At 49.5% G+C, this 13933-nt stretch overlaps 1 protein-coding gene across 3 annotated transcripts; it reads left to right on the forward strand.

Annotated features, from left to right (window-relative positions):
- The first annotated feature begins 2847 nt into the window (after positions 1-2847).
- C2CD2L (C2CD2 like) lies at positions 2848-13441 on the forward strand. Of its 3 annotated transcripts, none has more exons than XM_054592395.1 (14): positions 2848-3328; positions 5309-5404; positions 5977-6096; positions 6263-6373; positions 6472-6588; positions 6676-6787; positions 6970-7078; positions 7984-8048; positions 8136-8263; positions 8354-8528; positions 9236-9337; positions 9477-9613; positions 9701-9989; positions 11207-13441. In XM_054592395.1, exons 1-14 carry the CDS (start codon positions 2975-2977, stop codon positions 11416-11418), a joined length of 2127 nt encoding a protein of 708 aa, XP_054448370.1. In that variant the 5' UTR covers positions 2848-2974; the 3' UTR covers positions 11419-13441. The 3 variants fall into 3 exon arrangements, with proteins under 3 accessions (XP_054448370.1, XP_054448371.1, XP_054448372.1); XM_054592396.1 differs by having other exon boundaries at positions 9480-9613; XM_054592397.1 differs by lacking the exon at positions 9477-9613 and having other exon boundaries at positions 9813-9989.
- The last annotated feature ends 492 nt before the right edge of the window (positions 13442-13933 follow it).

A 13933-nucleotide genomic window follows, 5' to 3' on the forward strand; every position in this document is an offset into this window, starting at 1 on the left:
CATTTCTCTCAAGGAGTCTACGTCAGCATACTGAAGCACCTTGGTTGAATATGAGGGAAGAAAGATGAGTAAGACAGGTCCCCACTTTTAAGGAGCTTCCTGGTGAGTGGGAAAAGCGTACGTATAAACAATCAACTAGACTATAAGACAGAATGAAATAAGTGCTACAGGTCTAAATAACAAATGAAAGGAAAAGTAGGAGAACTAACTAGGGAGACTCATGGATTGAATTGTGAAGGAGTATCTGGTAGCAGAGATGAAAGTGCTCAGTGGAGGAGTTGAAGTAAATCCAAGGTCTCAGAGAACTGAGACCCCTGGAAGGTCAGATGTTCCTAAACACGAGTTCTTGGGGGGAAGAGGGTCTTCCTAGTGAAATTTTGCACCTGGACAACTTCCTGTGGAACCTGCTTCCCTATCCATAACTGCTCTGTCCACTGATGGCTCCCTCCTGCATCCCTAGGTTCTGGTCCTGAATTCTCTCCTTCCTTCATTTCATGTCTTCTCCTTACCTTAAGATTAGAAACCCACACTCTAGGAATTTTCTGTTGTTTTGGAGTCCAGTGAAGATGGATGGGCAGGGCCACAACTATTTTACCTCTCACCTCCATCATTCCTTACAGTGAAATCCCAGGGTGCTTCAGGCTCCCCCACTACCCTGACTCAGGCACCTTGATGCTGACCTGCCAGGTTCTGCCTAGCTCTGCAACTCTACACTTTAAAGGGCAGTGCTTACTCCCAGGTACTTATTCCTCAGACTACCAACAGGAGAGATATTTAACATCTTCCCTGTTGCTTCTCTAAGGAAGGCACTATGTGTCAAATTCCTTGCAATATGTTGTGGAGAAGAACTACTTGGGGAATGGTGAGTCCTTTGAATCCTTTCATAGGATTTTCCTTCCCCTGCCTCCAGAAAGCAATGACAAGCCTCTGTGCTATATGGATGGAAATCACTCTCTCTCTCTCCTTAAAGATTTTACTTATTTATTTTTAGAGAGATGGGAGGGAGGGAGAAAGAGGAAGAGAAGCATCAATCTGCACGAGAAACATTGATTGTCTGCCTCCCACACACCCCCAACCAGGAACCTGGCCCACAACCCAGGCATGTGCCCTGACCAGTAATCGAAATAGTGACCTTTCAGTTTGCAGGTTGACCCCCAACCCACTGAACCACACCAGTCAGGTCTGGAATCCACTCTCTTAAATCTAGTAAAAGGCATATCTATAAACCAGTTTCAGGGTGCTTATGGGATAATAGATATTTGGATGGCAGGTCCTCTAGATAAATCTATTGATAGTCCATTGCTAGATTGCCAGATCCCTGCTTATTACCACTCCCTATACACATGCTCTGTAGGCAGGAGGTGTTACTATGGAAATATATTATTATTATTATTTTAAAAGATTTTATTTATATATTTTTAAAGAGGGGAAAGGAGGGACAAAGAGAGGGAGAGAAACATGGATGTGAGAGAGAAACATTGATCAGCTGCCTCTCTTACGTGCCCCAAGTTGGAGACCAAACCCACAAACAGGCATGTACTGTGACCAGGAATTGAACCAGTGGCCTTTCATTTTGCTGAAAGATGACCACTTAACAGAACCACACTGATCAGGGCATAAACTAAATTATTTTTAAAAAACTGGCAGGCCCATCCTGGCCAGGTAGCTCAGTTGGTTAGAGCATCATCTGGATATGCCAAGATTGTGTATTTGATTCCCAGTCTGGGCACATATAAGACACAACCAATGAATGCATAAATAAGTGGAACAGCAAAACCAATGTTGGCCTCTTTCTCTCACCCTTCCTCTTTCTTTAAAAATCAATTAAAAAAAATTTCCTCATACTTTAAACAACAAAAACCAAGCAGGCCCGGGCTTGAGAACTATCTCCAGAACAAGCTCACAGCAGCAAGGAGGTTAATAGGGTGTTCCTATCTCCAAGGGGAAGAGTGGTAGGAGTGTGGGGGGGAATAATATTCCGTGTTCTATTCTCAACCTCTACCAGGTTCAGGTTCAGTGTTCCGGTTAGTATCAGCTGGATCCCTGCCTGGCACTTATATCTAGGAGGGTGGTCTGCACCAACACACACACACACACACACACACACACACACACACACACACACACACACACACACAGCCCAACACACACACACACACACACACACACACACACACACACACACACACACACACACACACACACAGCCTAACTTCGGCCAGGAAATAGCAACCAAGAAGCTGCTGCCCCTGCGCATGTTGGGAGAAGGGGCAATGCAGTCTACAGGCTTCCAAACTATAGAAATCTAAGAAGCATAGGGAAAAGCGGTGGCGGCATCTCAGGTAAGTTAAAATTTACTCTTGCGTTGAGCTCAGGGACCGGGGAGTACCCCAACTCCAGGAGGGGGCAGGGTGGTCCAGTATCCCGCCTATTTTCAACCCGGGAACCACCTCTCCTCCCGCTGTGTCCTCTTGCCCCCGTCCAGAGCTTTAGCTAGGGCCTTTCCAAGCCCCACCCCGCGCGGGTGCGGTCCCTTTAAGGTCGGGTGGGGGCGGGGCGCCGGCCGTGTTGTCAGTGTACCTTTCTGCGCACGCATCCCTTCCAGAGCGGGTCCCGCCGGCTAGGAGACCCTGGTTTCTGCAGACGAGTCCCCGCCGCAATCCGGCCGGACCCGCGCATTGGGTGGGAGGAGTCCGGCGCGGGCCGGCGACTAACCTGAGTCGTACTGTCGGACAGAGGAACGACCTGACCACGGAGAGGATCCCGGCGTCGCGACCCCCAGGACCACCTCTTACTGATCTCTGGCAACCACCAGACCCGGGTACCTAGTCCCGGACAGCTCCCGAGCTCGCTCGCCCAGCCCCGGGGGGGCCCTCCCCCGCCCCACGGCCCGCCTGGGCCATGCTCCCCCGGGGCAGCGGCTGAGCCCGAGCTAGGACTAGGACTGGAACTGGGAGCGGAGCCCGCGAGGAGCATGGATCCTGGCTGGGGGCAGCGGGACTTGGGCTGGGCGGCTCTGTTGGTCCTTTTCGCTGCCTCGCTGCTCACGGTGTTCGGCTGGCTGCTGCAGTATACTCGGGGCTTGTGTCTGGTGCGGGCCCAAGAGGCCCAGAGCCCGGGACCCGCCTTAGCTGTCGAGCCCGTGGGTTCCCTGCGGAAGCTGGGCGTGTGGCACTCGTTGCTAAGGCTGCGGGCCACTCGGCCCGGCGGCCCGGAGGAGCCAGGCGTCCAGGGCCTCCTGGCGTCACTTTTCGCCTTCAAGTCTTTCCGGGAGAACTGGCAGCGGGCTTGGGTGCGAGCGCTCAACGAGCAGGCCTGCAGGGACGGGGTGAGTTGGACAGGAACACCTAGGTGGTCCCCTCACTCAACCTTTCCTTCCAGGGGAGGGACTGCTCGCTCAGGGGGTCCAGATGGGAGTGGGGATCAACTGGGGCTCCATGGCTACTCTTCCTTTCTGAGACTAGAGAAAAGGGTGCAGGTGAGGCTGGAGGTTGTAGGAATCCTGCTGTGTCCCAAATTCTCTATTCTCGTGGTCCTGGTTCCCTGCACAACTTGCTGTTCTCAGAGCAACGCTAATCCCTGTGCCTGAGGGCACTTTTTCTTAGTTGGTGCAGATTAGGTTGGTGGGAGGCAAGGATAGAAGGGAGAAGGGAGACAGGTGCACCTTCACAAGGAATTTGTCTGGTTCTCCTGCCACCACACCCAGTTAACATTTTGTATCCCAAATCCCTGGTGTGATCAGGTGGAGTCCTAAGGAGCCTGAATTACCTCCTACCCTCACTGTTCAGTAATTCCCTGCTACAATCCAACACATAATTTTCCACTTTCCATGCTGATGTCTTGAGGGAAAGGTGTTTAGGTGGAGAGCAGACTGACAGTCTACCGTTCTTCCCAGTAGATGAGCCTTGAAGTGCCCTTTGAGAGTCACAAACTAGCCTAACTTACTTCCTCCCATTGCACCATGGGCATTTGGCTTCCCAAGAGGTGGAGCAGGAAGTGTGGTCATAAGACTGAAAGGTGGGGTGGGAGGTAGAGGTCTTCCTCTCACAGGGCCCCCACCCATCCTGGCCCAGTAATCTCTCCGTGCTATCCAGTCCATCAAGGCCCTTGTTAAGAGGGTTCTTGATTTCCAGCCACTGCTAGTGTGAGGGCTTTACTCTACTGGCTCCCCAGATGCCTGGAAACAAGTGACCACGCAAGAAACTGCTCTGTCTCCTGCCCAGCTGGCCAGCAGAAACCCACATGGCATCTTTCAGTCTACATCTTGAACTCATACCTCCACCATGCTCTCCCTGTACCTTGTTCCTGGGTCAGGAGTGACTCCCTACGGCAGCTGACTCAGCTGGACATTGGTCCCCCTTGCAGGGGGTGGGGAGACTGAGGTTCTAAGCATTCATCTCCCATCTCCCTGGGCCTGGCCTTTAAATGAGACAACTGCAAGAGCAGCGAAATTGGCTTCCCTTGGTTTGCTAGTCAAATGAGCCCTATGGATTTGTTTCCTCCCATCCCAAGACCCAAGAAAGAGCTGTCAGCTCAGTCCGTGCTCCCTGCTCAATTCTTTCCATCCTGCTCTCCAGATAGGGCCACAGTAGGTTGCATCCACTTCTGTGGAAGAATTTGGAAGCTCTTTCAAGACCTAAGCTCAGGAGCTTTTTGCTCCCTAATCCCACTCTACTGTCTGCCTTGAGGAATTAACCAGGCCCCTGGACTCTTGAGCCCTTTGAGTTTGCATTTCTTCCCAGTCCCTCTGGTAAAGTTCCCCAAGGCCATGCTGAGCTGTTTTCATCTCCAAGAATACAGGTAGAGTCATAATCTTGTGCATTCGCATCCTTTTCATCTAGAAGAAGGCTTAGCCTCCTTTCTTCAGCTCGTCTTCACTAAGTGGCCTTACTGCTTTTACCCTTAGCTCAGCCTAGTCTCTCTCTGCCCAGCTCTTATATATAGGTGGCAACTAACACCTTTATTATTTTTTTCTATGTGTCCCTTTCTTTGGGTGTAGGGCGGAAGATGAAGAAGAAGCTGGGGGAAGAAGAGGGAAGCTCCTGGTATTCCAGGAGGTCTTCTGCTCAAGGTGATCTAGCCTTTGAAATGGTCTAGCTTCCCAGTTCTCCCTAGCAGTTGCAGTCCCCTTGAGAGGTGGTATTCAAGGAGAACACTTGCTATTTTAAAGCTCTGAGCCAAGGAGGGGTCCGAAGCCAGCCTGCAGCTGAGGCCTCAGCATTGCCAGGGCCCAGCCAGCAACTGAGCAGGCCAGCACTGCAGGAGGTAACTCCAGAGACCTGATCCTATGTCCACATTACTCCCTCAGAGCTCCATCCAAATCGCCTTTGAGGAGGTGCCCCAACTCCCACCCAGAGCCAGCATTAGTCATGTGACCTGCGTAGACCAATCAGAGCACACCATGGTAAGGGTCTTATGGGCAATGCCTTCTTTAGGGTCTCAGAGGGGGCTGATCCCAAAAGTTCCCTTTAGTTGAAGGGTTCTTAACCTGAAGTTGATGAATAACTTAGGGATCTAAGGATTGGCTTCAGGAGGGCTGAGATCCCACTAACATTACATGCAAAATATATGTGTTTATATCGGCATTTTTCTGGAGAGAAGAGTCTTTGGCTTTTATATGATTCTTTTATGGACTTGTGGCCCCAAGGGAATGAATTCTCAAGGACAACTGAGCCCTGGCCAGGGAGCTCAGTTGGTAAGAGCATCGTCCTGATATGCCAAAGTGGTGGGTTCAATCCCTGGTTAGGGCACATACAATAATCAACCACTGAATGTATAAATAAGTAGCACAAGTCGCTGTTTCCCTCTCTCTCCCTTCCTCTCTCTCTAAAATCAATTAAAATTTTTTAATAAAAAAAGTAAAAAAGTAAAAGGACAACTGAAGTGGGGAGGGGTCTACTGACCCATTGCAGGGCAGGATTGAGCATCCTTCCTCCATGCCTAATTCTCTTTGTCTCCATGCCTTGCCTTTCTCAGGTGCTGCATTGCCAGCTCTCTGCTGAGGAGGTTATGTTCCCAATTTCTGTGACCCAACAGTCCCCAGCTGCTGTCTCCATGGAGACCTACCACATCATTCTGACACTGCCATCAACACAGGTGGAGGGGGTGTGGGAAACAGAGTTGGGCAGGGGGTGGTTTAGTTGCCTCAGCTCTTTCAGTTGGTTCCTTTCTGAGATGGAATTTGAGAAGGGAGGGTCCTGGGGAGTGGGAATAGTCAGAGGAGTAAAGCAAGTCAACTCAACCCCTTTGTCCCTGTTCCCAGTTGGAAGTCAATCTGGAGGAAATCCCTGGTGAGGGGCTGCTTATATCCTGGGCCTTCAATGATCGCCCAGATCTCAGCCTGAGAGTGCTTCCCAAGCTGCAGACCAGAGAGGTAAGGAAGCAAGCAAGGCTGGGAGTGCAGGGGAGAGGCAGAACAGGGAGGAGAGCTGGGGGCTTCACCTCCTGGTTCTCCCTTTCTCCTCATTGCAGAGAGGTGAAGAACAAGTAGAGCTCTCCACTATTGAGGAACTGGTTGAGGATGCCATAGTCAGTACCCAGCCAGCCATGATGGTCAACCTCAGGGCTTGCTCTGGTCCTGGAGGTCTGGTGAGTAGGCACTCAAATCAAATAATTTACAGGCTTACCGTCTTCAGGGTACTATGTCAGAATTCTGGTTTTATTTCTTGCTCTTAGTTGCCCAGTAAGAAGCCACCCATGGTATCCCATGCCCAGCCAGCCATCCCCAAACCTACCCGGTTATTCCTACGGCAGCTTCAAGCATCGCACCTGGGAAGTGAGCTGGAAGGTGAGAACTAGAACTGGGTAGAGGACTACCAAGCATATGGTTGTAGGCATTCCTTGGCAGAATGGCCAAGAAGGGCATCAAGAAGGGCATATTCCTTGCCCTTCTGCCAAGGGTATGGCCTCTCTCTTCCTCAGTGGCTTCCCATCTTTGATATGAGCATCTACTAATTTGTTTCCTTGTAGGCACTGGGGAACTATGCTGTGTAGCTGAGCTCGACAACCCCATGCAACAGAAGTGGACCAAACCCACAAGGGCTGGTCCTGAGGTGGAATGGACTGAGGACCTCACATTGTAAGGAGTGACTCCCTTGTCCCAACCTCCGTTCTCCAATGGGCGGACTGAGAATCACCCCACTTTCAGCATAGCCCTGGCATGAACCAGCTGTTTTCACTAAACCTTGGTGTACACTTTTTGTATGCCAGGCCCCAACCTACATCCTGGGTATACAGACATGAACAAGATACACTCCCTACTCTGATTTGATTTCAGTCTTGAGACGGAGACAGATGGTGTAAGAGGATGGTATAAGTGCTCCAGCTGAAGTTTACAAAAAGTGCATGGAAGTACTTTCATGGGGGAGATTAATTCCTGTAGGGGAATAAAGATCAGAGTAGGCTTCGTGGAGGAAATGCTTTTTCAACCACACCTTAACCCTGGCTAGGTAGCTTAGTTGGTTAGAGCGTTGTCCTGATATGCCAAGGTTGCAGGTTTGATCCCCGGTCAGGGCACATACAAAAATCAACGATAAATAAGTAGAATAACAAATCGATCTCTCTCCCTTCCCCCTTTCCTCTCTCTCCCTCTCTCTCTCTCTTTCTCTCAAACCAACTTTAAAAATCCATAAAAATCTCATCTTCGAGTAAGAGAAAGATTTCTACAGACTGTGAGGGACAAGTGTTCTTGGCAGAGGAAAGAGCTTAAGCAAAGGAAAGATGGTGGTTTGACATAGAGATATGGAAGGCAGGGTGGGGCAGGACCAGGAAGGATTTGAATGCCCAGCTAAGGAGCATGCCCTCCACTCAAGCCCTGTCCCATTCTCTTGGGAAGAGAAAGTATTTGGAGGGCAGGATTTAATCTTTTTGGAGCACTTGTACCACCTTATTTATGTATATCTCTCTCTGCCTCTCGTGATCACTCCAGGGTGGATTCCCTTTTCTAACCTTCCCCCTCCCTGCCCCTCCTTCTTTTGGCCACAGGGATCTGGGCCCCCAGAGCCGGGAGCTGGCCCTCAAGGTGCTGAGGAGCAGCAGCTGTGGAGGCAGTGAGTATGAGGCAGGACGGAGCACCTCTTGGGCACTGAGTAGAGTCTGGTCATGGGCCCAGCTCACAGTGCTACCCCTTTTCCCAGCTGAACTCCTAGGCCAGGCCACACTGCCTGTGGGCTCCCCTTCCAGACCACTGTCCCGAAGACAGGTGTGCCCACTCACCCCTGGGCCAGGGAAAGCCCTAGGACCAGCAGCCACTGTGGCAGTGGAGGTAAGAAGCTGATTCCTGGGGGAAGGTGGAAGGAGAGAGGGGAGGGCAGACTTTGAGGCCTGGCCTCTTTGCTTTTCCACCCCTTGACAGCTTCAGTATGAGGAGGGCTCACCCCAGAACCTGGGCACTCCCACCCCTTCCACGCCGCGCCCCAGCATCACACCTACCAAGAAGATTGAGCTAGACCGGACCATCATGCCTGATGGCACTATTGTCACCACAGTCACCACTGTCCAGTCCCGGCCTCGTGTAGATGGCAAACTAGGTAACAAGAGGGAGCCTGAGATCCCCGCTCTAGGCAGGGACCCTGAACTTCATTCAGATCTATGGCAGAACAGGGAAAGAGCAAAGGAACGCTCTACTTTCAGCTATCCCTGGTTTTTGGCCACATCTCCCTCATTATCTTTGTCTCTCAAACTTTCTGTTAAAACCCCCCATTTGCCCAGCTATTCCCCTTTCACTTCAATCCTGGATCCACCGACCCCTCACATGTGACTCTCCCACTTCTACCTCCTCGAGTTCCCTCTGTCTTTTCTCAGGTCTGTTCCGCTCTCTTTCTCCAGCCTTGACTGCCTAATTGTCCCTCATTCTACCATCAACCTTCCAGTACCCTGTGGGATCCTTCAACACACCCAGTAGCCTCCGTGGCATTTCTTCTACTGCAAGGGTCCCTCCATGACATTTCTCCTATCTGTGGGGTGGTCCCTTGGAGTTACCCCTGCCATCGCTGCACCTCTCAATATTTTTATGGCATCTCCCCAAACCCTCAGGGGGTCCCACAGCACTTTCACACACTCCCATTGGTTCCTGTGGTCTTTTTGTCTCCATGGCATCGTCTTAATCACTCCTGTGATTAATCATCTCTTAGTCACCCCTGCCTTCTGAGTCACCAAAGTCTACATCTCAAAAAAGACGGGGGTGGGGGCCACTCTAAAGCACCTCCCAGCTCACTGACCTTCTCCTACCCACCAGACTCCCCCTCCCGTTCCCCGTCCAAGGTGGAGGTGACTGAGAAGACAACAACTGTGCTGAGTGAGAGCAGTGGCTCCAGCAGTACCTCCCACAGCATCAGCCGTGAGTGGGGAACTGGGAAGTGTAAATGTTGGCTGGTACTGGGGCCCCAGAGTAGAAAAACCACTTTGGGTGGGCCACAGAAGTTCCAGTCCAAGAAGGAGCTAGGGAGGAGTAGGTTGTCCACCCTCTGTATCCCCAGCAGGGGAGAGCCATCTTTCCAACGGCTTGGACCCTGTAGCAGAGACAGCGATTCGCCAGCTGACTGAACCCAGTGGGCGAGCAGCCAAGAAGACACCCACTAAGCGTAGCACTCTCATTATCTCTGGTGTTTCCAAGGTAACAGGCCTCTGGGGAGAGGAGCTGGGATAGGGAGAAAGCCCTAATGGGTCACTCTGATCCATTGAAACTTGTCACTCTTGCCAGGTGCCTATTGCTCAGGACGAGTTGGCACTGTCCCTGGGCTATGCGGCATCTCTGGAAGCCTCCATGCAGGATTATGCAGGGAACAGCAGAGGTCTCTCTTCGCCTCCCTCAGATGACCCACCAGCCATGTTTCCAGGACCCCTAGATGCTCTCTCCAGTCCCACAAGTGTCCAGGAAGCAGATGAGACAACACGTTCGGACATTTCTGAGAGGCCGTCTGTGGATGATGTTGAGTCAGAAACAGGATCTACTGGTGCCCTAGAGACCCGCAGTCTCAAGGATCACAAAGGTAGGGAGATATTGGCAGGCCCCCATTCTTTTATTTTTAATTTTTATTGATTTTAGAATGAGAGAGGAAGGGGGAGAGGGGGAACTATTAATTTTGTTGTTCCACTTATTTATGCATTCATTTGTTAATTCTTATATGTGCCCTGACTGGGGATTGAACCTGCCCATCTTGGCACATCAGGATGATGCTCTAACCAATTGAGCCACCTGGCCAGGGCCTTCCCCCACCTTCTCTTATACCCCGTATCATGACCTGGGTCCTGCTGGACCCTTAGGAATATGAAAGCCTCAAGCCAATTTGCCTTGTCCTCCCTCTCCTTAGGATTGCCAGAGATCCTAGCCTGTTTCAGCCAAGCTAAATTAGAGAGAGGGAACTTGATGCTTTGGGTCCTGTAGCGTCATGTACCACCATTTTCCCCCTCTGTGTTTAAGTGTTCATATCCCTTCCCTTGTTCTTTTGTTTCTTCTTTTCTTTTCTTTCATTATGTACTTTTTCCCCCTGTGTGTATAAGAAATCCTACCCTGGGCTAACCCTAGGAGTGTCTCTCTAGCAGTGACACAGTTTGTGGATAGCGGTGGTACTTCTAACTTCTAAAGATGAAGTGGTTGCCCCCAAATATTTCCATCCCTCTGTCAATGAGTCTATCAACCATAAATGTGTTAAACTATTTATGATTTAAGCCTGTATCACTTCTTGTGATAGTGAAATTCCTGAGTCTAAAGCATGCTGTGTAAGCACTTTCCTCATTATATTGGTCTGGATTTACCTCTTCGAAGTTTTCCAGATGTACCTCCTCCTGCTTACATCCTGGAATTTTGTCAATAAGTCCATTTCAACCAGCCTTGTTTCTTCACATCTGTCTCTAAGGATGATTTTTTGAGAAACACCGCCCTGCTTAGCCTTTGTCTTTCCATTGAAAAAAGGCCCAGTTTTCAGTTTGTCTTCATAGAGCCCCCGGTCCCATGATATTCCTCCTCAGGTCCAGCAGCCAGGAGTGCACACAGAATCCCATGAGCACCACCATTTTTTCCTCAGGAAGGACAAAGGTCATGTTTTGTCTCTACTTTCTTTCTTAAGGAAGCCTGGCTTCTAGGCCAAGGACCTGGTTCTGTTCTGCGTCGTTGATCCCACCATGCTTGGTCTTTTCTCTGCTCCCTACTTCACCACACCTCCTTCGTGCCTCTCTCTCTGCCTCAACCTCCCCTCTTCCCCCACAGTGAGTTTCCTGCGCAGTGGTACCAAGCTCATCTTCCGACGGAGACATCGACAGAAAGAAGCTGGTCTGAGCCAATCACACGATGACCTCTCCAACACGTCAACCACACCCAGTGTCCGAAAGAAGGCTGGCAGCTTTTCTCGCCGCCTTATTAAGCGCTTTTCCTTTAAATCCAAACCCAAGGCCAATGGCAACCCCAGCCCCCAGCTATGAGGGTACTCCTCATGTCCTGAGCTACGGGAGGGCAGGAGTCCTCTCAACCCATTCCCCATATCCCGTTCCATTCCCCTTCCTGCATTCCCAACATCCTGGGCCAGGGAAGCCCTCTGGGTTCCAGGAAGCCCTGTCTACCCTGGACTCTGGGGCCAATTGGAAAGGTACTTGCAGTGGGAAGCATGTGAGAGATGAGCACCTCTTGCTGAGGACATACAGTGGGTGGCTAGGTGGCTAGGAGTCAGAGGAGGACTCTGTCCTGGCATGGGTGGGCATTCCTCAGAACAGGTTGCCTCCTGTTGACACTGTCCCCTCAGAGAGTCCCAGGGTGCTCAGGACCTCAGCTGATCCTTCCTCCCTTATTTATTCTCTTTTCTATTTATATGTGTAGTCCAGGACTCTCAGCAAACAGATGATAGAGGGCATCTCTCCCAGGTGACCCTTTTTTCCTGTCTCAGAAGGATAGGCAATTCCCTTTGGGATGGGGCTCCCACACCTTCCTTATGTCCCTACTCTGACCAGCACCAGTGTCTCCCTTTTAGGACATTGGCAGCTCATACAAAGTTGGGCCAGTGCCCAGGATGGGGGGCAGGTACTCCCCACCTCTCTGCCTCCTCTTCTGCCCCTCATCCCTTCTTTCCCTTTATTATCGTTTTTGTACTTGATGCCTTCTCCATGAGTAGTGGCTTTTTTGGGAGGAGGGATTTGGAGGCCTAGTGGGAATTCTTTCCTGGGCAGATGGCTTTAGGGGCTTTATTTGAAGACTGTGTGATGATGGAGCATGAGCAGGTTTGCACCTTGGTGTGTTGGGAGATGATGATGTCCATTGCTGTCTGATGGCTTGGAATTTAATTTATTAAAGTCAGTTTGGAGTTTATAAACTGGACAACTGGTTATCCTTTGAAAGGCAATGGGACAGTGAAGCTGTGGTGTTCACGGAGGGGGAGGATCAGAAACAGGGACCACATAGTGATGTGAGGTAGGTGATACAATACTGGGTCTGCTAAGAAGTTCCTTCAGGGAGGAAGAGACACGTGGAAAGTAGATGCTTTCAAAGACAAAAGAGTTTCAAGGATGAAGCTGTTGCAAAAAGTCAATCAGAAAGAAGTAAATTGGCTAGTACAGGAATCTTCATCTTCATTTCCCTTTTTTGAACAAGTTGTTCCAGGACATAACAGAGTCTAGAGCATGGACTCTTGATCTCAACTGCCTGGATTTGACTCCAGCTCCGCTAATTAACTTTGTGACCTTGGGCAAGTTATGTAACCTCAGAGTGCCTCAGTTTTCTCATCTATAAGATGGGGAATGTGAGAATAGTAGCTATCATTTGGTTGTAGATGAGAAGTAACCATTACCTCAGAAGAGACAGATTGGGAGGGAGAAGTCTTTTTAAAATTTTTCAGTTACAGTTGACATTTAATATTATTTTAGTTTCAAGTATACAGCACAGTGGTTATACATTTATATAATTTATGAAGTAGTCCCCCAGATAATTCTAGTACCCACCTGGCACCTTACATAGTTATTACAATATTATTGACTCTCTTCCCTATGCAGTACTTTACATCCCCTTGACTATTTTGAAAGTACCAATCTGTACGCCTTAATTTCCTTCACCTTTTTCATCTAACCTCCACAACCCCCTGCACCCAAATCTGGCAGCCATCAGTTTATTCTCTATGAATCTGTTTCTGTTTTGTTTGCTTATTTTGTTCTTTAGATTTCACATATAAGTGAAATCATATGGTATTTGTCTTTGTCTGGCTTATTTCACTTAGCAAAATACCCAGTAGGTCCATCAATGCTGTTGCAAATGGTAAGATTTCATCCTTTTTTATGGCCAAGTAGCATTCCATTGTATATATGTACCACATCTTCTTTATCCAATCATCTATCGATGGAAATTTAGGTTACTTCCGTATCTTGGCTATTGTAAATAATGCTGCAATGAGCATAGACTGCATGTATCTTTTTGAATTAGTGTTTTGGATTTCTTCAGATAAATACTCAGAAGTGGAATTGCTGACTCATAAGGTAGTTTTTTAATTTTTTGAGGGGTCTCAATACTGTTTTCCATAGTGGTTGTACCAGTTCGCAGTCAGGAGGGGAAGTCTTATGAAGGTTTCATCATAATAAAAATTCATTTCTAAATGTGGACCAGTTTCAAAGAGTAATGGATACTAGCAAACTCTGTGTCCCTGGTTCCTGTTCTGGGGACCTTACACAGGACTCAGAACAGGCAAGCTGCTGCAAGATATCAGAGCACTAGACCAGGGACAGAAAACCTGAGTGTGCCACAGACATACCACGTGACCTTAAGCAGACGACTTCTTTCTGGTCCTCAACTTCCTCAGCTTTAAAATGAAGCGTGGCCTAGATAATCATTCAGGCCACTCCGAGGCTTATCTGCACCACGGGGTGCAGGGCACATGCTTTTGGGAGGCAGCATGGAACTGTTAATATTCCCCATAATCCTGTCTATGCTAGTCACAGAACATGGGATATTTAGAAAGTG

This window comes from Pteronotus mesoamericanus, unplaced genomic scaffold, assembly GCF_021234165.1.
Source record: "Pteronotus mesoamericanus isolate MK-2021 breed Mesoamerican mustached bat unplaced genomic scaffold, CSHL_Meso_final scaffold_36, whole genome shotgun sequence".
NCBI lineage: Eukaryota > Metazoa > Chordata > Mammalia > Chiroptera > Mormoopidae > Pteronotus > Pteronotus mesoamericanus.